Source organism: Desmodus rotundus, chromosome X, assembly GCF_022682495.2.
Source record: "Desmodus rotundus isolate HL8 chromosome X, HLdesRot8A.1, whole genome shotgun sequence".
Taxonomy (NCBI): Eukaryota; Metazoa; Chordata; class Mammalia; order Chiroptera; family Phyllostomidae; genus Desmodus; species Desmodus rotundus.
The window spans coordinates 8,447,993-8,473,302 of record NC_071400.1 but is presented as its reverse complement, the minus strand read 5'-3'; the positions used below and the strand labels follow the sequence as shown (position 1 = coordinate 8,473,302).

Below are 25,310 nucleotides of genomic sequence, written 5' to 3'. Positions count from 1 at the left end.
CATTAAAATGTCCATACTACCCAAAGCAATGTACAGATTCAACACAATTCCTATTAAGAGACCAATGGCACAGTTCACAGAACTAGAACAAATATTCCAAAAATTTATATGGAACCACTAAAGACCCCAAATAGTCACAGCAATCTTGACAAAGAAAAACAAAGTTGGAGGAATCATGCTACCATATGACCCAGTAATTCCACTTCTGAGTATTTATCCGAAGAAACCCAAAACACTAACTTGAAAGTATATATGTACTCCTATGCCCAGTGCAGCACTGTTTACAATGGCCAACATATGGATGCAACCTAAGTGTCCATTGATAGATGACTGGATCCAGGTGCACTGCATATATATAAAGTGGAATATTACTAGGCCATAAAAAAGGAATGGAACCTTGTAAATCTTATCGTTTGTGACAACATGGCTAGACCTCGAGGGTATTATGCTAAGTGAAATAAGTCAGACAGAGAAAGACAAATATCATATGGTTTCACTTATATGCAGAATCTAAAGAACAGAATAAGCCAACAAAACAAACTAAACTAACTCATAGATACAGACAACAAACTGATGGTCACCAGATGGGAGGGGGTGTGGGGGAATGTGTGAAAAAGTTGCGAAAGGAATTAAGTAGTACAAATTGCCATTTACAAAAATAGCCATGGGGGTGTAAAGCACAGCACAGGAAACGCGGCCAATATTGTAATGACTATGTATGGTGTCGGATGAGTACTAGATGTATCAGGGGTGATCACTTTGTAAGGCGTATAAATGTATAATCACTGTGTTGTACATCTGAAATAGGACTGTGTGTCAACTCTACTTGGAAAATACAATTGTTTTCAAAAAGAAGAAATGAGCACAGCAGCTCATGAGTGCGTGTGGAGGCGGCCTCAGCAAGATGACCTGTCTACAGGATCTTTACCAGTCTCTCACTATTCATGTCGAGTCTACACATACTCACATTTGCCCACATCTGCAAAGTAGAAGGGTCAATTTTATACAACTGATTAAAGTTACAATACACAATGGCATCTTCTGGTAAGCCGTACTGAGAACGTGTGGTTACGATAATGGTGCGGGGAACCTCCTCTCCAGTGGCAGCCTTGTTGTTGATCTAGAACAAGAAAAAGCATATGATAATTATATTTCAGGTCGCCATAGTCCAATACTTTTCAAGCAGTGAAGAATCTTCAAGATGCAAAATAGTATAACCATTAAGAGTCACGTCACTGAACTATAATAACGAGAAAATATTCAGGACACATTAAGTTAAAAAGAAAAAAGTTGCAGCACTAATTTGCAGGGGTGGGGGAGGACTGCACTATGGAACTTCTTGCTCCAGCCAAAAAGTTATGTTTGAAACCCTATTAATCCAACAGCAAGGTTTAGCTCACTCTTCTTCGCGAATGAAATGTCCTTTTCTAAGTCATATGCACCCTTTCAAGGCTAAACTTAAATTACTCCTCCAAATATTCTTACTAAGACTCTCCTCAAACTGATCGTCACTTACTATTGAGCATCCACGTGCCTGGTTAGAGTCTTATCTTGCAATTCCCACACACCTGAGTACTGCCTGACGTTGCTATGTAACTTGTTTCTTCTTTCTTCTTTCTTCTAAGACCATTTCCATACATATGGGCTTCGTGTTCTACACTCAAAATTTCTGTAACTGTGCATTTCGAGAACTCTCCTTTCTTTAAGTCAAATGTGTCTGCTCACACGCCTGCTCTATTGGTTCCAATGCCAGGTAACCAGAGGGAAAAAGAACACGACATTGTCTTTTTAGCCCGATACACAGGGTGAGCGATTATTACCAACTCCTTTACCTTCTATTAAGGAGCTGGCCTGTGAGCAAAGAGTTCATTTTAAGCACCCTTGGGATAAAATGTTGTACAAGTAAAAAATTTTAACTCATAAGAGGTCGAAGATCTTTGCCATATGATCTCTTGACAGAGCTACATATTCACTTACTCAAGTACGCTTTATATATATGGCTAAGACGCAGGTCCCAAATTCCGTGGAGAATACAAAACCAGGAAATTATGATGTGTTGCACTGGATGTAAAGATAGATCCCAAATATTACAGAAGTTACAGTATACAAAGGCATCGGGGAAATGCACATTAAAACCACAATGAGATAATACCTCATACTGGGCAGAATGGCCATCACCAATTAAGTCAACAAACAAGTGCTGGCAAGGATACGGAGAAAAGGGAACCCTCATGCACTGTTGGTGGTATTGTAAATTCCTGCACCCACTGGGGAAAACAGTATGGAGGTTCCTCAAAAAATTTAAAAATAGAATTATCATATGACCCAGCAATCCCACTTCTGGATATTTAGCTGAAGAAATCTGAGGATAAAGACAGGAACAGATTCTTGGAGGAGCTCTCTGAACTGAAAGTCTTAAAGATGAGTAAGAGTTAACTAGGGAAAGGATGAGTTAGTTACGGAACCAAGTTTATCATTGCTCAGTGAAGCACCAGCAGAAAATAATGAGATATGAACACAACAGACTCTCACTAGTGTAACCTGCTGGCTGAATCCAGGAGAGTTTTAAAATCAGACAAACTGCCCTGGCTGGTGTGGCTCAGTAGACTGAGCACCGGCCTGCGAACCAAAGGGTCACTGGTTTGATTCCCAGTCAGGGCACATGTCTGGGTTGTGGGTGGGGTCCCAGGTGGGGGGCGTGCAAGAGGGAACCACAGATTGATGTTTCTCTCCCTCTCTTTATCTCTCCCTTTCCCCTCTCTAAAAATAAAAATAGAATCTTTTAAAAAGCAGACAAACCTATTTAAGATGCCAATTTCCTCTGAACTCATTTCCTCTAAAATGGTAATAATTATTCTTACCTGCTAGACTTATTATGAGATTTCAAGGAGATGAATGTATACCTGGTGGTACGTATTATGCTCTATTATTCACGTCTCACCTGTGTAGTTGCCAGTCCGTTGCTAATACTGAATCCATTAATTGTTATCTGAATCTGTCCTCTATTAATCATTTCAATAACCGCTTCTGCAATAGTATTCATAGGAATAACTGGCATATTAAGAGCTGTGTTACTGCTGTCTGCATTGTCTCCTCCTTCAGGACATTTCATCTTTAAAAAATGGCACAAAGTCCATCATTAGGGAAAAGATCCCAAATGCAGATAACTTTATCTCAATGACAACATTGACCAGGTTCTGACCTTGACAATTTTCACATCTGGTAAACTATCAAGAAATGCTTTGAGGTCGATGCCATTCAGAACAATCCGATTGTCATAAATGTGCCCGTTGGACTTGAAATCGATGACTGCCTTTTTCTAAGTGGGGGGAAAAAAGTTTTAGACATGTCTTTTAGGATGTATAGGGACGATAGCAAGAAAACAAATGACTACAGTTCTTTGCAACTCCCCCATAGCACTGTTTTTCTACCTACCTTCAGATGAGGAAACATATTAGCATGATCGCCAATAAAGAAAGTATGGGGCATATAAGCTAATTTCTCAGAATACTGCTCAGCAACTTCAGCTGGCGAAGTTTCCTGATCCGTGATGATATAATCCATGAAAAGCGCCCCACTTGTTCCAGGGTATCCCAGCCACATTGCCTAAAAGAAAATGAATCAGACCCAAAACTAAGAACCTTCATCCAAAGGCTCCAAAATTAAATAAGTAAACAAATAAGGAGGACTGACTTCATCAGCCAGGAACAATCAAATAAATAGTACTCCGGACTAACGTCAGTGCTAAAATGTTTTTCCAACTTACAAAACAAGACAGAACAACTACAGGGGCAAGTGAAAGTAGATTTACAGTTGTGAATATGCAAAACACAGTTTATTCCTTTTTTTTTTTTAAATCCTCCCCCAAGGATATGTTTATTGATTTAAGACAGAGAAAGAGAGAAACATTGACTGGTTGTCCACCATTCACACCTGGACCGGGGACCGACGCCACAACCTAGGCATGTGCCCTGACCAGGGATCAAACCACAACGCTCTGGTCTTCAGGACGACACCCAACCAACTGAGCCATCTGGCCAGGGCCAGAGTTTATTCTTGTATTATTATTTATTAATTATTGTATTATTTATTTGTATTATAACTGTAAACCTCCTTTTGCCCACCCCTGTATTTATACCCAACTATGGAATGCATGTCTCCGCATACATGTACTGTGAGCATTGTGTTCTACACTCAAAATTCTCTGTCCCTGTGCATTTCGAGAACTATACTTTTTGCCCTGGCCAGGTGGCTCAGTTGGTTGGAACACTGTCCCATACACCAAAAAGGTGGTGAGTTCAATTCCCAGTCAGGACACATACCTACGTTGTGGATTTGATCCCCAGTCAGGGCACATATGGGAGGCAACTGATTCATGTTTCTCTCTCACATCTAGGTTTCTCTCCCACCCCCACCTCAACCCTCTCCCTTCCTCTTTCTAAAATCAATAAACATGTCTTTGGGTGAAAATTAAAACAACAACAAAAAAGAACTATACTTTTTCCCCTTAAATCAGGCACGTCCGTTCTATTGTTTCCAATACAAGGTAACCAGAGGGGACAAAAAGCACATTACTGTCTTTTCAGCCCAATAAACATTGTGAGAGATTATTAATTCCTTTACCTGAATAGGAGCTGGCCTGAGAGCAAAGAGTTCATTTCGAGCACCCTTGGTATAACCATTCATATTTACCAGAATGTGTATACCATCCTGATGGATGCGATCAGCTGCTTTTCCATTACATGGAATCTATGGAATAAAGTAAGAACTCATTATGTATAATCTCAGACTAATTCAATTGGTTTTAATGGCGTTAAGAATTCAGATTCCCAGATGCACAAGTGGTAAGAACACAAATTATAGAAATGCAGGGTAAAGATATGGTTAAGTGCCAATAAAATAGGCCCAAGGCATTACAGAAACTGAATATATTTGACCTGTGAACAACACGGGTTTGAGCAGTGTGGGTCCTCTTAGACACAGGTTTTTTTTCCAATAAATATACTGGAAAATTTTTTGGAGATTTGTGGTAATTTGGAAAAACTCAACAGACAAATCACATAGCCCAAAACTATTGAAAACAATTAAGAAAAAGTTAGCTATGCCATGAGTACAAAAAATATATACATACTCTCATCTATTATATCTATATATATAGATATAGATACTAGTCTATTTTCTCATACTCCCATAAAATATACACAAATTATAAAAGTTAAAGCTGATCAAAATGTACACACTTACAAGCAGCTGAGAGAAATGTAAACAAAGATAAAGATGTGGTATTAAATCATAACTGCATAAAATTATCTATAGTACATACTGCACTAGCATAATAATTTCACGGCCACCTCCTGTTGCTATTGCCGTGAGCTCAGCTGCTGCGAGCATCTGCTTAAAACGCTGCGTGATGCTGATCCTCTCTGCGTGAGAAGTCCCTGTCTCCAGTAAATTGCATATGGCAGTGGAAAGTGACTTTCTCACAGTTCTCGTGTGCTTTTTCATCATGTTTGGAACAATACCATAAACCTTGAATAAAACACCAGGCAACCCACAGAAAGTGCCCCTTGTAATGCTGAAAGTGCTCCCCAAAAGCAAAGCAAAGTCATGACATGATGAGAAAAAACTGAACAGCTTGTTATGCAACACTGTGCAATGGAGGCCTGCAGCTGTACTTGCCTGCCATTTCCAGTGCATGAACCCAGCACAGGGGCCATTAAAAACAGAAAAGGAAATCTGTGAAGTGTCTCTGCGGCTATGCCAGCAGTCTCAAAAACCTTGCACTTCTGTGAAGTACCTTGCTATCTTGTATGGAAAGCGCGGCTTTTATGTGGGTGTCGAACTGCTGTAAGAAAGGCTTCCCTATAGATTCTAATATGATTCGAGAAAAAGCAAAGTCATCATATGATAACTGAAAGCACAAGCAAGGTGAAGGATGTAAAGAGGAAGAATTTAAAGCTAGCAAAATAAGGTGTGATAATTTTAGAAAGAGGTCTGGCTTAAAAATGGCAAGGTAACAGAAGTAGCTTCTGTCAACCAAGAGGCGGCAGACGAGTTCCCAGACACCATTTAGAAAATGATCAAGGAGAAGGAATATCTGCCTGAACAGGTTTTTAATGAAGATGAAAGTACCCTAATCCGGGGAGTGGGGGGAGACAGGGATGCCACAAAGGACATTTATTAATAAGAGAAGCAGGCACCAGGATTTAGGGCAGGAAAAGACAGACTAACTCTGTTCTGTGCAAATGCAGCTGTGCACACATCAGGACTGCCCTTATCTACAAAGCTGCTAACCCCCCACCCCACCCCCACCCAGCACTGAGGGGCACAGATCAACACCAGCTGGCAGTCTTTTGGTTTTACAACAAGAAGACCTGGACAACAAGAACCCTAAGTACCTTGCCAGTAAGAGACTGCCTTTCAGGCTTTTTTGATACTGGACAACGCCCACGTTGAACTGGGGTTCTGCGTGAACATGTCAAAAGGGACTACTTGCCCCCAAACACAACACCTCTAACTGAGCCTCTAAATAAGGGAGTCATGAGGACCTGTAAGGCTCATACACGTGGTGCTCCGTGGAAAGATTTGTCAACTCTATGAAAGAAAGGGAGCCCCGACTGAGAGAACGTCATGAAAGTCTGGAAGGATTCCGCCACTGAAGATGCCATCGTTGTTACGGGAAAGGCCGTGAAAGCCATCAAGCCTGAAACAATAAATTCCTGCTGGAGAAACTGTGACCAGATGTTGTGCGTGACCTCATAGGATTCATAACAGAGCCAATCAAGGAAATCGTGAAAGAGACTGTGGATATGGTGTAAAAAGGCCGGGAGGGTGCTGAAGGGTTGCAGATCTTAGAGAAACTGAACCGCTAGCGGGCAGAGCACCATACCCAGGGGAATTAACAGAAGATGACTTGAGGGAGATGAGTGCTTTGGGAGCAGTGCCGGTCACCGAGGAAGAAGAGGGACAGGCAGTGCAAGAAAAGAAACTGATATCAGGCAATCTGGCAGAAGGGTGCCAATTATTCAAGGCTGCTTTTGACTGCTTTTACGCCACGAGCCTTTCTACGATGTGGACACTGCAACTAAAGCGAACAATGGAAGAGGGGTTGGCACCATATAAAAACATTTTTTGGAGACATCAGAAAGCAAACACTGCAGAAAGAAATTACAAATGTATTTTTGGAAAAGTTACGAGTGCGCTTGCCTCTCCTGCCTCCTCTTCCACTTCTACCTCCGATGACAGCAAAACCATCCCCTCCACTTCCTGCTCCTCCAACGACTCAACGTGAATCGGAGGATGAAGGCCTTTATGACTCACTTCCACTTAATGAAGAGGAAAGTATCCTGCTGTACAGTGAATAATGGCAAGAACGGTATGAGTCATTTCTGTGTCATCATCATCGCCTACGTAGTCATCAGTGTAGAACATCGTGTGCAAGACTTGTATGGAAGTGGGTGGGTAGGATATGCTTAAATAGGTATTACGTGAGTACCATTTCATGTTAAATTAAAAATGCGTTAGTTTTCTGTTTTATAACTTTGCTTTTAAAAATTACATTACCATGCAGCATACCTATCAGCCTATAATCACAGGTAAGTGGTTTTGTAAAAATGTAACAATGTTTCCAATAGTCTTATGAATAACACTGTAACACTACATGCCACAAAAATTTTATAGCAATTCATTCATGAGTGTATAGGCTAGGCTACCATAAAGCAATCATATTGCTGCTTCTTTATTATCAATGTATGAATTGTTATACTTGTAAATGAATGTCTACTTTTCATGTTATCTTTTCGTTTTTCATGTCTAGTGTTAGTAAGACATAGAACAGTGTTTTGAATCACATGAGCCAATACTGAGACAGGTTCTGACAGATTATTCATTTTGTAAACAACGTTACATGACTGATAAATACAGTTCAATGCAATACATATATTTTCTCTCCATTATGACTTTAACATTTTCTTTTCTCTAGCTTACTTTATTGAAAGAATACAGTATATAATACATATGACATAAAAATGAGTTGACTATCTGTTATTAAAAAGGCTTCCAAGTCAACAGTAGGCTATTAGCAGTTAAGGTTTTGGGGAGTCGAAAGTTACACATGGGTTTTCAACTGCACAAGAGTCAGCGTCCCTAACCCCTGCATTATTCAAGGGTGAACTATACAGAAGTTTACCTCCAGACTGAATATAGGAATAACAAGGCTTCAGAGAGTAATTGGTATTTGAAATGGGCCTTCAAAGATGGATGGGAGTTTAAGGGAGTTGGGCAGAATACACTCTCGGTAGAGAACAGTAGGAATAAAGAACCAGAGCAAAGTGTATGGTAGGTTTAAAAAATGGCGAGTACATCACTTCCATTTGGTATAGGGTATACATGAGGGGGAATGGTGGGTGAAAAGTATTGGCAAACAAGGTTGTTGTCAAACTTAGAAAGGTTGTGAAGGCCATGCTGAAAAGTTTAGACTTCAGTCAATAAGCAGTGAGTCCTTGCCCTGGCTGGTGTGGTTCAGTGGATGGAGTGCCAGCCTGCAAACCAAAGGGCCACCGGTTTGATTCCCCATCTAGGGCACATGCCTGGGTTGCAGGTCAGGTCCGCAGTAGGGGATGCACAAGAGACAACCACACATTGATGTTTCTCTCCCTTTTCTCTCTCTAAAAATAAATAAATAAATACAATCTTTAAAAACATAAGCAGTGAGTCCTTGAAGATCTCAGAGGTAGATGGCAGTATGTATGATTCTCAGTCACAAAGACTCCAGCCCTACATCAAAAGTGGTCATGTGCACTTCCAAAGCAACGGCTATATTGCAAAAGATGTTGGCACATGCTATGTATTAAACGACAAGTCTCACAACCCTCCTGCTACGACTTTAAAGACTCATGTATGAATTACAAGATATACCACACATTGCGTATCACTTATTAGTCACCAAAGTGACCAGTAGAGTCTATACAAAAATCACTCTAGTCTATACCCTCAGCAAATTAATTCCCTCATAGGTTTCAACCTTGATGTAGCATAAAACTTAAGTTCCTAGAACACAGGTGGCAAACACAAGGCCTGGGGCCGAATCCGGCCCTCCACCTTATTTTCTCAGGCCCTGCACCTTGTTTCAACCTGGCAGCAGCGCCGAGCTCTCGCTTAACTGTCAAGGAATAGTTACATTTACACAGTCCTAAAATTACATTCAGCCCTTTGAAGGCAACCACGAGGCTGATGTGGCCCCCGGTGAAAATGACTTTGACACCCCTGTCCTAGAAGAAATAGCAATAGAGCAAGTAGAGAAATGAAGAAACCAAAGGCCAAGGTCCATGAAAATAGATGAACCATTTTTAAATGACCTATTTCTTCTTCTTCCGGGCCAACACTTTAATTTATTCAATTAATATTAAGTGTCTACTGTCACAAGTGCTGGCTCAAACCCCAGGGAAGTTTTATGTCCAAGCACAAACATACCACATTTCTATTTCATTTCCCTCAGCGAAATCCATGCCTTTTATAAATGTAAATAAATGATCAAGGAAATACGATCAAAGCAATTGCCCAGAGGTAGGAGCTAAGGTTAAATATCTGTCATGCAAGCAATAGACCAATGGTTTTAGTTACTATTTGCTCAAGACAAAAAGCTGGCAGTGTTAAGCGTTTCACGCACCTGAGACAGATCAATGAAATGATTGGCTTCTGCCATCACCTTCACCCGGAAGTTTGTGCCATCATCTGGGCTCAGAGCATAACAGAACACCTGAAAGGCAGCACACAGCATATTTAATGACCTTGGCCCGAACCTTTCCAAAGGACACTGGGCTTAACACCTAATGGTGCCAATAAAGCCACACTGTGGCTCTATTTGGTTTGTTTTAGAGACAAAGAGTGCCTTTAGGGAAACATAGATCTTACCTCAAATTTATCAGGATTGTGCATGCCTGGAATAGACTGCATAAGGTGAGAAGTAGGATGATTCCCAAAGTCAGAACTCACATAGCCCACACGCAGTCGACCATCACTGAGCTTCAAGTCCTTTGGATGTTCATATGGTGGTTTATGAAGGACATTAATCTACCAGTGGAATCCAATGCATGTTAGTCAAGCTGAGTCTACATGCAAATTTTCGTCTAGAAAAGAATGACTAAGACCACAACACCAAACCTGCACCTCGCTCCTGTTGGGAATGGTTTGCCCAAAATACTTCCTTTAATTCACATGGCCAGTTCAATGCAACCTTAGCAGTTTATATAATATGCTTCATACTTTCACCTGTTCTCTCAGAAATAGCCTGAGCAAGTCTAAAAGTTGTAGGAAAGAGGCAGTGTAGACAGAGCATGACAATCTCTGCATTTTAGAAAATTTTGTAGGCAAGCATTTGGAAAAAAAAAAAAAAAAAGTATATCTTAGAAGTCCAATATATTCTGCCAAGCAAATTTCCACCTTCGATCAAGTATGTAGTGCTCTAGTTCTCAAAAGCGAGTATAAAGTACCATCATGGTTTTCTTTCTCTTTTAACTTTCATTGAATTTATTGGGGTGACATCGCTTAATAAAATTATATGGTTTCAGAGTTATACTTCTCTAATACATCATCTGTATGCTGTACTGTGTGTTTACCACCCAAAGTCAAGTCTCCTTCCATCACCATTTATCCCCCCTTTATCCTCCTCTACCTCCCGTACCCCCTTTACCTCTGGTAATCACCATGCTGTTGTCTGTGACTATCAGGGGTTTTTTTGCGGGGGGGGGGGGGGGGGGGGGGGGTTGGCTTAATCCCTTCACCTATTTCACCCACCGTCTCATCCCCCTCCTGTCTGACAGCTGTCAGTCTGTTTTCTATATCTATGAGCCTGTTTCTATTTTCTTTTGTTCACTGGATGCTCCTGGAGAGTATTATGTTCAGTAAAATAAGCCAATCAAAGACAAATACCATATGATTTCACTTATATGTGGAATCTAATGAACACTGCAGTTTTCAAATTAAAGAAAAACACCATTGGTCTATTGTCAGTATTTCAGTTAAGAATTTCGCCCTAGCTGATGTGGCTCAGCGGATTGAGCGCCGCCAGCCAGTCTGTGAACCCAAGGTCACCAGTTTGATTCCCAGTCTTAGGCAAGTGCCTGAGTTTCGGACCAGGTCCCCAGCAGGGGGCGCAAGGCAACCACACATTGATGTTTCGCTCCCTTGCTTTCCCTCTGTCAAAAAATTAAAAAATAAAATCTCTAAAATTAAATAAATTCTATTAAAAAAAAATAAAGAATTCCCCCTTGTGGGATGGCCTGGGTTGTAACTGAAACAGGACACAATGGAAGGGGCTTCTGTGGTGGCTGACAGAGTTTCATGTCTCATCTTGGATGGGGTTCACCTAATGATAACTTACCAAGCAGCACATGTGACTCATGTAGTTTCTGTATGTGTTTTACCTTACAACCAAAAGATTAAAGCAAAAGACTCGCACCTTATCCAAGCAGAGGTTCCCGTGCCTCTCAGCAATAGCCTTCCTGAAGCCGTGAGAAAGAGGGTACAGCATACTATGATGAGGATGCACAGAGGGCAGCCTGTTCTTCTCTAACTGGTCAGCCACAATGCTGACCAGCTTCTTCATTCGCTCATCATAGTCTGTCCAATCACAGACAATCTAGAGGAGGCAAAAAAAAAAAAAAATTATACAGAAAACCCTACTGCAGGACTTCACATTTTCTTTGTCCTTGGCCTAAAGAATGTCAGTCAGATAACCTATTCAACAACACTGGCTCCAGGCAGGCTTTGATTAATAAGGCACATAACAATACGAAAGTGATTACAACACGGGTCCCCAGTAGGGGGCGTGTGAGAGGCAACCACGCATTGATGTTTTTCTCCCTCTTTCTCCCTTTCCTTCTCTCTAAAAGTAAATAAAATCTTCAGGAAAAAAAAAGGGATCACAACATGGCAAGCAAATCACTAGCCTGTTATTCTTTACCTGCAGGCAATGAGCCAAGTTGCAATAAGCATCAGGAAAATCAGGTTTAAGTTTCAGAGCAGTGCGGTAAGAAGCTATTGCTTCTGGAATATTTCCCGAATCCTGGAAATAGAGTGGAGTGGTTAAAATGGTGCTGAAAACCAAACATTAGGGGCCAAGATGCATGCAGTATAATAAATAGGACTACCTTGTGAATAGAAGCCAGATTGCTGTGGGCATCTGCAAACGCAGGGTTAATCTGAATGGCCCGAGTGTAACACTGCAAGGCTCCCTGGACATCCTGCATCTCCTTTAGCGTGTTCCCCATGTTAGAGTAGGCATCGGCAAAGGTGGGACTGATTCTAAAGAAGAGGACATGGGTGTCATTTACCAGATACAAAAACTTTTAAACTCCCTGTAATGTGAATTTAGTCTGCTGTTATCGAAAGTCATTTCAGCATGTGCCAAATGCCAAACATTTAAAAACTTAACAGACAAAAAGAAGGCTGTGAGTCTCTTACCGAATAGCCTCCTTATAATGCATCAGAGCTTCCTGCAGTTTTCCCTGCTGCTGCAGTACACTTGCTAAATTTGAATGGGCAGCAGCAAATTCTGGGAAGACCTATAAAGAGTCAAGAAAACTGAAATTCAAAAAAACTGCTAGAACAGCAGTAATGACTTAACCACAAGAACTTCGCTCAATTACCTTTATACCCCTACATTTCTCTCTGCCTTCCCCAAGCCTACTCATTCTTCAAAGACGAGTAGCTCCCATTCTATTGGGTTGGCCAAAAAGTTCATTTACTTTTTTTCCTGTATGATGGCTCTAGTAGTGCTTACTTGTCTTTAACTTCATTCAAAACAATTTTGTGAGCCCTGGCTGGTGTGGTTCAGTGGACTGAGCACGGGCCTGCAAACCAAAGAGTCGCTGGTTCAATTCCCAGTCTAGGGCACATGTGCCTGGGTTGCAGGCCAAGTCCCCAGTAGGGGGTGGGAGAGGGGCAACGACACATTGATGTTTCTCTCACTTTCTCCATTCCTTCCCCTATCTAAAAATAAATAAATTATCATAAAAAAAATTTTGTTAATGTTGTATTGTGACAGCTGTCATATCAGCATGGATTTTAAAATGTTTTGTGCAGCCATTTTAACATGGAAGATGAAAGAAGATATGCAACATTTTCAGCATATTATGCATTATTATTTCAAGAAAGGTAAAAATGCAACTGAAATGCAGAAAAAGATTTGGGCAGTGTATGGAGAAGGTGCTGTGACCCATCAAACATGTCAAAAGTGGTTTGCAAAGTTTCTTGGTACTATTGACATTCTGGCCAAATAATTCTTTGCTGTGGGACTGTCTTATGCATTGGAAGATGTTGAGCAACACCCCTGGCCTCTACCCACTAAAAGACAATAGCGGGAGATAGCCAACATACTCAAAATATCCCAATCAATAAAGTTATTGGTGAAAATGAAGCCCTGGCTGCTGGGGCTCACTGGATTGAGCACTGGACCGCAAACCCAAGGGTCGCCAATTCGATTCCCAGTCAGGGCACATGCCTGGGTTGCGGCGCCTGAGAGGCAACTACACATTGATATTTCGCTCCCTCTTTCTCCCTCCCTTCCCCTCTGTCTAAAAATAAATAAATAAGATCTTTAAAATAAATAAATAAGTCTTTTTAAAAAAATTTAATATTTAAAAAAAAGAAAATGAAAAATTTGTCTTTTATTTTATGGAAAAAACCGAAACAGACTTTTTGGCCAACCCAATACCTCTTTCTTTTATGTTATACCTCTCCTTGTTTCATGTTTTGAAACAAGGTATAACCTTTTCATCTTCATTTATGCTGATCACTCCAGCTTCTCTCTCTTCTGAAATCTCTCACTTCCAAAGTCCTACCACACCTAACCGACCACTATTAAAAGCCAGCAGACCCTGGAATGATATATTTATTGGTAACTTCTCTTGAACCGTAACTTACCGCTCCATTTTTCTGTGCAGATCTCACTGACCCATAAATTATCAAAGTCAATGTAGGAGTTTTCTTAAATGTCACACAGGACCTCGCTCGTACCTTAGGTATTCGATTACTGGTTCAACGAATGAGTCAACCACTACGTTTATAAAAGAGGTGGTTAACAGGGCAACCTGAACTGTCCTCCTCCGCCATCGCAGAGACAAAATACCCAGCCCCATCACCGTCAACATACTTCTAATGCTTTCCGATACAAGCGAACTGCTTCTTCAATGTTTCCCTGTTCTCGTTTGATATTGGCTAGGTTATTCAGAGAGTCGGCATGGGTGGGGCACAGCCGGAGAGCTGTATTATAACAATCTTCTGCTTCAGCAACCTAGGAAACAAAGCAAACTATTCAAAACCTATACAGAGGAATCACAGAACCACCACTGATATTGTTCTAACAATTGCTTAGTTAAGCCTGACGGCTGGTGAGATTTCAGAAACTAGGTTATTTTTGCTATTCTTCCTCTCAACCAAAAACTCCGAAGGAAAACAATTTACCACCTCAATACTTAATACAGTATGTACAAAAAGACTTTTTAAAATCAAACCAGGTAACAAGGAAATAAACTGAATAAAAATCCTTACACTGCCCTTCTCTTTGAGAGCATTGGCTAGGTTGCAGTAAGCATCGGGGAAATGTGGTTGCAGTTCAATAGCTCGCCTGTAGGTGTCTATTGCCAGATCTATTAGGCCTTGCTCATAGTATACACAAGCCAGGTTGCCGTGCACCACTGCATGATTTGGACTCAAGCTTAGAGCACGAAGGTAAGCTGCCACAGCTCTGTAAATAAAAACACACACACACAAAATGCGACTAACTTTTAATGGATGCTTTGTTACAACTAATTCATGCTATACTATACCTAGGTATATCAATTAATCGAAATTAGTTACAATTAATTCATGCTATAGTATAGTTAACCTCGATCAAAACTGCATCTTTATGAAATATAGTTTAATCTCAAATCAAAATTGCAGTTTATAAAATATAGTTTTACACGGAAAAGTTTTCTATTCTCATATAAGAAATAGGCTTTCTTTTTGACAACAACACAAAAGTTCAAAGTCAAGATTTACTTAGCTAACTTTCTGAATCAGATCAAAGGAGTAAGTTAGTCTAAAAGGTAACCATTTCAGCCCCCCCGTTGGTGTGGCTCAGTGGGTAGAATGCAGGCCTGCAAACCAAAGTGTTGCTGGTTTGATTCCCAGTCAGGGCACATGCCTGGGTTGTGGGCCAGGTCCCCACTAGGGGGCACGTGAGAGACAACCACACATTGATGTTTCTCTCCCTCTCTTTCTCCCTCCCTTCCCCTCTAAGAATAAATAAAAATCTTTTAAAAAGAAAATAAAAGATAACCATTTCAACATTTTTTAAATAAATAAAATTTCAACTGAACTCTGCATAAGGATAATGGCTTTGTGGATAGCCAACAATCAAGTCAGGCAACAATACCTATAAATAAAAGGTAATAAAGCAGACTTGACCAGGGCAAAGCAACATACTTGAAAAGGAAAACGGGTTTCAGGAGATCACTGTCATAATTTCAGTCTAAACTCTCAAGTGTCACTACAACAAAGACTCAAGAAAAGTATCAAGTAACACACTCTCTCACCTGTCAAAAATCCGTGCCTCTTTCAAGACATTTCCTAAATTGATATAAGCATCCAGAAAATTGGGATCAAGAGTGACAGCCTGAAAGGTACAAGACAGTTACTTAGAGCAAGTTAAAGTTTCAGATTAGCTTCCCAATTATAATTTTTATTGAGATCATTTTAGACCTCCAATTACCTTTCCTAGGACATTAAATCTTATTTCTTTCATTTTTTAAACCCAATTATTTTAATGTCTACTCGTTACTCACAAAGCTCAGTGTGATCAAAATAACTCTCATGTAATACTAAGAGCGAAATGTGTCCTGAAGGGGAAAATTTTTAGTTGGGTCCACTCCAATTTCATTGAGCTGTGTACTTCTAATGGTTGGCCTTACTTTATTAATGGTTAATCAGCCTAATTATTCTAAAAAAATAATGGCAGGAAGCAGCAAACTCCAATTGAAAAAGCATATGTATATATATATATACACCTCAGTAACTACAAGTACATACTCAGTAAGGCCTTAATAAGCTATGTAATTAGGTATACTCACTAAGATACGTTACTTCAAGGAGAAACTAACCATTAAATGGTTGCATCCAGACAGTTCTGAAGTTGTCTTAAAATACAACCAGACATATCTAGAGCAGTGATTCTCAACCTTGGCAGTATATTAAGAATTTGCCTCCTAAAAGGTGCCCAGCCTTCATCACTGATGAAGTTATACCCTTGGAGGATGGGACCAGGACAACCGTATCTTTTATAAGCTTCTCGTATACAACCAAGGTAGGTAATCAGCGAGCAAGAGAGGTGCAATAAGCCCTGGCTGGTGTGGCTCAGTGGATTGAGTGCCAGCCTGGGAACCAAAGGGTTACCAGTTGGATTCCCAGTCAGGGCACATGCCTGAGTTGTGGACCACGTCTCCAGTAGAGGGCGCACAGCAACCACACATTGACGTTTCTCTCCCTCCCTCCCCTCTCTAAAAGTGAATAAATAAAATCTTTTTTTAAAAAAGAGGTGCAATAACTGCAAACCTTAACTGAAACACTGAAAAGGTAAAGGTAGTAACTGTGAATACTTTAAAGATTCATAAAGAACACTTCCTCTTCACTGAGATGGCAACTCTATAGTAAAGACAGCATGATGCTGTTGTGGAATTGTGCACCTGAAACCTGTATAATTTTTTTTAACCATGTCACTCCAATAAATTCAATAAAAAGGAGACAAAGATAGCACGATGCATTTAACTTAAATTGTCTATAGTCATGGATATCCACCCCTAAAACTTTTTTTTTAATTTTTTTAATTTTTATTGTTATTCAATTACAGTTGTATGCCTTTTCTCCCCCTCCCCCACCCCACCCCAGCTGAACCCACCTCCCTCCCCCTCCCCTAAAACTTTTAACATTTTATTACGAAAAATTTCAAACATACACAAAAGCACAAGAATAAAACCAACCACCAGATCTGCATTATCCAGCTTCAACAATTAATCAAGTTCAATCTTTTTTAGTCTGTATTCCAGTCTAACTCCCCCTCTTCCCAGATCACTTTGAAGCTGTCCCCAGACATAACAGTCCATCTGAAAATATTTCAAAATGTATCTCAGGGACTAGGCGGAACACCTGTTCCTCCCAATATAACCATAATACCAATACCACACCTACGAAACTGACAGCAATTCCTTAATATCAAATAGCCATTCAGTAGTGCAATTCCTTGTCAACTTTGATTCAGGATCCAAGACAGACCCATCCAATTTGTCAATGTGACTTTGTCAGTTTCTTTTAATCTTTTAAATTAAAGGTTTCATTTAAATCTCCAGTTTTATTCCTGTAATTTGTTGAAGAAATCGGATCACTCTCCTAAACAGCTTCACATGGGTTTGATTTTACTGATTGCATCCCTAATGTGTCTTCTAACACGTTTCCTTGTCCCATGTATTTCCTATAAATTGGTAATTAGAACTACAAGCTTAATCCAATTTGGGTTCTTTTCTCTTTTTGCAAGGCTACTTCCCTGGTGGAATTGTTTACTTCTATCATAAGGTACATAATGTCTGATTTGTCTTTTTTGTGCCACTGATAAATTCCTAAATCTATTAATGGTGATACTCTGATTCTATGATTCCTTCTTCATTTATTTTTAAAAGATTTTATTTATTTATTTTTACAGAGTGGGGAAAGGGAAGGAGAGGGAGACATCCATGTGTGGTTGCCTCTCGCATGCCTCCTGGTGGGGACCTGACCCACAACCCAGGCATGTGCCCTGACTGGGAATCGAACCAGCCACCTTTGGGTTCACAGGCCCCCGCTCAATCCATTGAGCTACACCAGCCAGGGTCCTTCTTCATTTATTAGCTGGAAATACTTTTATAAAGAAATTTTCCCCTATCAACTATTGGGTTACCCCGAGGTCAGTTCATACAAGGGAGGGAGGACATATGCTTTATTCTTCTTCCCTTTTCATCCAGTTTTCAAAATGAGTTACTCCTTATCATCCAAAGGTAACCAATGAATTCCTTCTGAGTATCATCATGAATTCATGTATTTTAATGTATTTGACAAGTCTCAATATATTTCAGTTATTTTTTCCTACTGATGCTCAAGTTCCCTCTTTAGCCAGTGGAAGCCTTTTCCAGTTGCCTCCGAAGTCTTTTTCAACGTGATCAAGGTAATATATCAAGGCTTCGTGGCTTTCTGGTATGACACTCCAGATTAATTAATTTCTGGTAAAGCAGCCCAGGTTAATTTTGTACATTCCCTACCCTGGATCTAGAATCAGCCTTTGCACCAAGAAGCTCTGCTTCTGTACAATAAAGCTGCCTGTTTTTTTAAAAAGGATTTTTTATTACTAAAATATATATTCAATGCAAAACTGGAAACTGTCATATAACATACCATCCGGCAAATGCTGTTGCAGTATTGTCCAAGAAGCAAAGACATTATGTGCCTGGTTAAGTAAAGGCTTATTATTTAGTTCTAGTAAAAACATCTTGCACGCATAAGCACTTCATAATACCAATTATTAATTTAACGACTAACCTTTTCAAAATGATGAATTGCAAGCCAAATTTCTCCTTGTGCATTGAAAACACAGCCAAGATTACTCCAAGCTACTGCAAAGTTCGGTTGCGTCTCAATTGCTTTCAAATAACATGCCTTAGGAGGGGTTAATGAAAGAAGATGGGAGGGGAAGGAGGTAAAGGGAAAGGGGAAAATTTGTAAAGGGAAAAAAAAAGATTGGGGGAGGGGGAAGAAGGTGATATCATTATTCCTTCTCTGACCAGCCAAAAGTGACCCTGCAGCATAGGCTCGCTTGCGCCAAAACTAAAGCGCTGCCACAGCTGGCTGCTCCTGCGCCTGCGCCACCAGAACCCAAGTGCAAACCACCATGTTCAGTTCTGCCAACCAGTGACCAACCCTTATACTGGGACTTATCTGGGAAGTCAGTTGCCTTAAGACTCACTCTACTCTAGACTTGTCTTACCTGAACACCTAAGAACTTGTTATGTTTGCAAGTGGTCTCCAGAGGACACCACTTCAAGCCAAGTTTTCCCATCACTCCCTCAACCTGTTTCCCAAAGTGTGTTCTCTGAAGTATTAATAGGCATCACTGGAAAAGGGGATTTCATGATCAAATAAATTAGAAAAAACAGGTTTCTTTACTACAGGACTTCCCTAAGCCTTTAATAGTAGTATATACAGGGTTCCCTGATCTCAGTTGACCATGGACCTCTTCCTTCACTGGGCATTTTCTTTTGTTAGAATGCATATACTAGGAAACACATTTTGGGAAGTGCTGCTCTGAACCATAATGTTCCTCACTAACATCAAAACTGTGCTACTAAGGAGGAAAAAAAAAAGTGTTTCTGCCAAGTCAGATAAAAACCCAGGGTGTAAGTGACGTCCTTGCGATGTCCCTATCTCCCAAGGGGGGATGAGGCTGAAACCTCCTATGACAGGATTGCACCTAGGTTGAGGTCCCTGTAATGCGAGCGCAAACATCGCTTGCGCAACCTAACAGCATCGCATTGCGCAATCGCTGCGAACTGCTGCGCTACATAGAACACCCCTAGACGCAGCAAACGGCCAACCAGATCCATTAATCTACTAGACAGGCCCATAGAGAATATTTGCTTAATGAGATTAGCTGGACTTGAGGTACGTTAAAACCCAATTTTATCCAAAAAGGCTACAGAATAGGGCTGAGGGGGCCAGTCAATCAGATTACTCATCTAGTCAACCGTTCACAGGGGCTCATTCGCACGCATTGCGCATTAACGCTGCGCAGCCTTTGCGCTACTGCAGGGTCACAGCGCATCATCAGAAGAGCAGAATGCTGCAATCCAAACAAAGAAGAAAAAAGGAAAAAAATGAACAACAAGAAGAGTTAGAAGCTTTTACTAGTAAATTATCTAATAATTTTTAATATCAATTAACTTTTACTTATCTTTGACAGAATTGTGGCTATAGTTTACAACATTCTCTTACATAACTTGCTTGTAAATAAAATTATTTTAAGCTGTTTCTGAAGCCACAAGACAGAAGATTCAGGCATGGAGGCAAATTGTTTTGCTGTGGCAGTTACAAACCCGTTACCATATTTCTCATCATGTGACTTTTCGGTGCGTTCCTTGCTGGAAGAGGAGGAGGTGTGTGTCTGCCCTAGATCCAGGCCTCGAGCTCCCTTCAGCGAGGCACCTTACGCATGGAATAGGAGGTTTCACCCACCTGAAACCTTCTAAATACAATATCAATGGTGAAAAACCAAAAACAAGAGAGAAAATAAAAACAAGATCATTAGTAAAAGTTCAACAAAGCAATTGAAATTCTTTGGATGTCTATTACATATGGGAATGAGGACAGTCTCAAGTCTGTAACATGGGAAACATGCAGACGGGAGAGGGTTAATCAGGGCTATTGCATACAGCAGGGATTTTTGCTGGAAGAAAGGCTCTTCGTTTTCTACAAAGGCAACATAATTTTGCTTCCATCTACTAGGAATATGCTGGCTTGAATTTTCAAATGCACTGATTACAAAAGAAATACATTGCATTTCACTCAAGAGTATTTTCTTGTTCACTAGTTCTCACAAAAACAGAATAACATTTTTCAAACTAGGTGTCTCCAGAGCTCTGAAATAAAGAAGTCAGCAACCTAAGGCAGGCGCAATGTCTCAGCCTAAACCGATCTCTAAAGCTGCAGTGAAGTGCAATTCATGTTAGCTGTCCGCTTGGTGGGGTGACAATTAATAGGAGCTTATCAAATATTTGTTCTATAAATTACCAATTGCATTTATCAGCTAAGATTGAAATCAATCACTACAATTCATAAGCTGGAAACCTACATAAGGTTAATCCAAAGTGTCAGCAGAATTTACAAGCTATGCACTTAAAACTAGTGCCTTTGAACGTGAGATGGTGCTAAAAAGCCTTCCTCCTCCCTGGATGAAGCAAACAGACAGCTACGCTGCGCATACACTCCACGCATTAGCATGCGCGTGGGGCTCAGAGCAACAGGTGGGAGTTTCAGAAGCATTCTGGTTTCTCCCCACTCCTCACCCCTGCAGCGCGGTTGCGTAAGGTGGCTTGTAACAAGGCAATTTCATTTATAAATTTAATTTAAAATTATACCAAATGCTTTAATAACCCAACCTGGTGTTCAAATTCATTATTTGGAAACACAGAATGCTAAAAGCCACCTTTCCACTTTGGCAAGTTTTCTTTCGATCAGTCCATTTCCCAAACAAACCAGCTTTGTCCTTTTTTTTTTTTTTTTAAGGAGGTGGGGTGGGGAGGAGTAAAAGAAGGAAGTAAAGAAGAAAAGAAGGCAGATGACTAGGATCGGAAAAGAGGAAAAGGGAATTTGGAGGAGGGAGTGGGGACAAGAAGGGGCAGGATGTTCCAATTATTTAATTTGCAATCATTTTAACAGCCTTTCTTCCACTGTAAAAAGGGTGAGGAAGATGAAGGGAGGAAGGTTAAATAAGAAATTTAAATGCCAGTATTACAGGGAACATTTGGATGAAGTTCTTCTCCACTTACAAGCCACAAAGGACTTAGAAGAGCAGCACTTTCAATGGCACCTGCATCATAAGGCGTCTTGAGCCAAATCACAGGCGCTCTGCTTGTCACCAGCAGGCAAGCCTCAGATTTGAAGGAATGTTATTTATTCCCACATAAGATCACGTCGGAGCCCATTGTTATAAAGATGATCTAGCTCAGCAGAAAGGCTCCAAGACGTTCAGGTTCTTGCTTTACCCCCAGATTTAGAACAGATATGCCAAAGCCTGGCCCTGCTCTAGTCTGAGGCGATTCATGCCGTCAGTTTTCCTCAGTTTCTTAGGACTGTTTTGTGAAGACAGCTCAATGAAGAGTTGAAGACTTGGCAAAAAGTACAAGTTTTCATAACACTGATGTTTAAATGTGTTCTATCAAACACCTACCTTGGCTTCTTCCAAGCGACCCAGGGCTTTGAGCAGGTTCCCCAGGTCACTGCGAACACAGTACAAATCCTAGAAACCCAGAGACAGCATCATTAGTTACACTCCTTCGCAACCAAAAGCAGCTTGAAATAAGTGTATACATCCAGCTTCCTGTCATTTTAGTCTGTCAGCTAAAGCCACTGCTTGACAAATGTTAAGTACAGAACCACAATCCCTCACCCTCAATTTCAAATTCCAAAAAGTTCCCAGAACTCATCTGATGATTCGGCCTGGCCTGAACTGGCACAAAGTTGGTTATATAATTTATTGAGCCCGCTTACTGTGAATACTCATACCGTTTTCGGCAGAAATATAAATTTGTTTCACTGCTCCAGGTGCTGCTCCAGACCCACCTAGGAGTTTTATACATGGTATTAGCATCTCTCTAAAATCCTAAAAAAATATGAATTTTGAAATGCATTTGATCCCAAAAGTTTCAGGTAAAAAACCATGGGCCTCACTATAGCTTCTCCTCCCCCCAAATGTTAGTCATGTTTAAAAAAAAAATGTTTGTTCAGCTATTTTGTTCACGGTTATAATGAATCACTCCTGTATCAAGGGCCAAAAATTTTCCATAGCAAAAAAGAGTATTTAGCCATGACTAGCTATCAGCAAACCTAGCGCTAGGCTGTCGGGCATATTTTAAAAACCTGACTTCAGCCCTGGCTGGTGTGGCTCAGTGGACTGAGCACCGGCCAGCGAACCAAAAGGTCGCCAGTTCCCAGTCAGAGCACATGCCTGGGTTTTGCCAGCCAGGTCCCCAGTAGGGGGCGCGTGAGAGGCAGCCGATTGATGTATCTCTCCCACATTGATGCTTCTCTCCCTCTCTTTCTCCCTCCCTTCCCCTCTCTCTAAAAGTAAATAAATAAAAGTCTTTAAAAAAAATAAAAACCTGACTTCATTTCACTGTTAGAAAGAAGGATTTCCATCCAACCAAAGCTTCAATCCTGGCACCTGCCACCAGATTACTCATTAGTATTAACTGCCATTGGAGTTGAACAGGTGAATAATGAAAAGCAGTTGGCTCTGCTTTTCATTAGCAGCACAATTGTGTTGCTAGTCATCTGACTCACCAGTCCGTCCATCAGTATAAAAAGACATGTCATCAGAACAGTGAGTTTAAATTTTCATACATCCTTTTTTGCCTTTGTCAGTCAAATCTGTCAGTCAACAAGCAGAGGCAATGGCAATAGGGAGTATAGGCTTATGATTCCAAACTGTTCCAAGGGTGGAAGAGCCTTGTATTAAGTCACAGAAAGTGAAATTTTGTCAACTGTGCCAAAGTATCATCCCATATATTATTCTATGTGTAACTGTATTAGAACCAGGTGATTAATTTTACCAATAAGCAGCTTTTGTGATTGTATGTTATCATCCATCAGGTGAACTCAAAGTCAGCCAGCAGACACTCTCCAACAATAATCATCCAAGGAGCTGCACCTTTTATCCTTGATAGGTCAGATCCTGTCTCGTATTATAATCCACAACTTTTCCCGCCAACAATCTCCCTAACTCCTAACGAAGTATTGTACACAAAATAAACACTCAGATTTTTTTTAAAATTTATTTTTAGAGAGAGGGGAAGGAAGGGAGGGAGGAAGAGAGGGAGGGAAACATCAGTGTGCAGTTGCCTCTCACATGCCCCCCACGGGGGACCTGGCCTGCAACCCAGGCATGTGCCCTGACCAGGAATTGAACCTGTGACCCCTTGCTTCATAGGCCGGCACACAATCCACTGAGCCACACCAGCCAAGGCAGCACTCAAATATTTAAATGTGACACTTACATGGCAAATTTAAACAGCAGAGCAGACAGAGCGCAAGTCAGAGAAATGTGCTCCAGCAGGCCAGAAAGAAAGCAAGCATTCATAGTGTGAGCTACCTACAGGGCAGGTCATGTGGCAAGAACTGCAGACAGCCTCTAGCATTTCAGAGCTGTCCCTCATTGACAGCTAGCGGGGAAAGGGACTCCTGTCAATACCAGTGAACTTGGAAGAAGACCCAAGCCCGAGATGAGTACCTCTGGCCAGCACATTCATTTCAGCCAGAGATCTGGAGCAGAAAATCTAGCCACACTGTACCCAGACTTATAAAAGCTGTAAGGAAAAACACTGGTATTATTTTTAAGACATTATTTGCGGTAACTTTTGAGACCACAATAGGAAACTAAACACTTACGCTATTCACGAGTTTTAGGGGCTCAGATGATGCAAAGGAAGCCATAAAAAAATAGCAAAGCAGTCCTGGCTGATGAGGCTCAGTGGATTGAGCGCTGCCCTGTGAACCAAAGGGTTACTGGTTCGATTCCCAATCAAGGCACACCACCGGGGTGTGTGCCAGGTCCCCAGTAGGGCGCACGCAAGAGGCAACCACACATTGATGTTTCCCTCTCTTTCTCCCTCCCTTCCCCTCTCTCTAAAAATAAATCAATCGCTAAATACATCTTTTTTTAAAATAAAAGAGCAGAGAGGAATAGAAATCCATGGTGTCCTGCAGTGTAGCTGTACAGAACACCTTTACTGTTGGCCGTATTGGGTCGTTTCCATGATCTACCCCATCTGTCTGTCCACCAAGCAGTGACTGGTGTTTTGGGAGAGAACGGCTGTCTCTACTGAGCTCAAGCATAAAAAGCTAATATTAACACTATTCTCAAAACATTATAAATGTCATTACTCTTATTACAGACTTCTCCTCCCATCATGAGTCTAAGCACTTTTTAACCCTATTTATACTGTCCGAAGTAATGAATTCTACCATCTCGATATCTACTTTGTATGATTTTCTCTACACTTGCAGGGCTATCCTTCTGCTTTTGCAAACCATGACTGAGCCAGCTATTCTGTTCACACAAGCTCCTGCTACACCCGATTACTGTGGTTATACATAGCTTTGGACTTTTACCAATTCCTATGTCTTTTCCGAGCCATAATAATCAGAAGTCTTGCAATAATTCTCCAACAATGGCCCTAATGGGCTATACATCATAGCCAACTGTTGCATAATTTTACCCTCTAGTTTCCATAAACTCTTGGATGGCTGCCACCCCAGTCCTGACGGCGTATCTATCTAGATTCAGTTGTATCATGGAGATCCATCACAGCACACTAAATCACGTTAGCACAATGACTGTAGTTAAAAATAGATTATCTTCAAGATCACTATAAGATAATCGATAAGGCAGTTTTAGAGAAAACATAAAACACACCACACTAAATATAAACTAAATGTGACAGTGAAATCTGATGCTCCCACTTGAGGATGCATAC

The 25,310-nt window shown here is 40.8% G+C and overlaps 1 protein-coding gene across 3 annotated transcripts in view; it reads right to left on the bottom strand.

Annotated features, from left to right (window-relative positions):
• Positions 1 to 25,310, bottom strand: part of OGT (O-linked N-acetylglucosamine (GlcNAc) transferase) — a 50,173-nt gene that overhangs the window by 15,433 nt on the left and 9,430 nt on the right. For all 3 annotated transcript variants that reach the window (XR_008425973.2, XM_024555300.4, XM_024555301.4), the window contains exons 4-19: positions 22,007 to 22,075; positions 18,604 to 18,720; positions 15,579 to 15,658; positions 14,551 to 14,746; positions 14,153 to 14,293; positions 12,463 to 12,563; positions 12,150 to 12,303; positions 11,963 to 12,064; positions 11,459 to 11,638; positions 9,913 to 10,071; positions 9,668 to 9,757; positions 4,624 to 4,749; positions 3,436 to 3,606; positions 3,203 to 3,319; positions 2,942 to 3,112; positions 968 to 1,120 (exon numbers count right to left, since the gene is read on the bottom strand). Coding sequence is in view for 2 of the 3 variants with exons in the window: in XM_024555300.4 (XP_024411068.1) it covers positions 968 to 1,120; positions 2,942 to 3,112; positions 3,203 to 3,319; positions 3,436 to 3,606; positions 4,624 to 4,749; positions 9,668 to 9,757; positions 9,913 to 10,071; positions 11,459 to 11,638; positions 11,963 to 12,064; positions 12,150 to 12,303; positions 12,463 to 12,563; positions 14,153 to 14,293; positions 14,551 to 14,746; positions 15,579 to 15,658; positions 18,604 to 18,720; positions 22,007 to 22,075 (2,127 nt within the window). In the remaining variant the exon portion in view is untranslated. The remainder of the gene's footprint in view (positions 1 to 967; positions 1,121 to 2,941; positions 3,113 to 3,202; positions 3,320 to 3,435; positions 3,607 to 4,623; positions 4,750 to 9,667; positions 9,758 to 9,912; positions 10,072 to 11,458; positions 11,639 to 11,962; positions 12,065 to 12,149; positions 12,304 to 12,462; positions 12,564 to 14,152; positions 14,294 to 14,550; positions 14,747 to 15,578; positions 15,659 to 18,603; positions 18,721 to 22,006; positions 22,076 to 25,310) is intronic.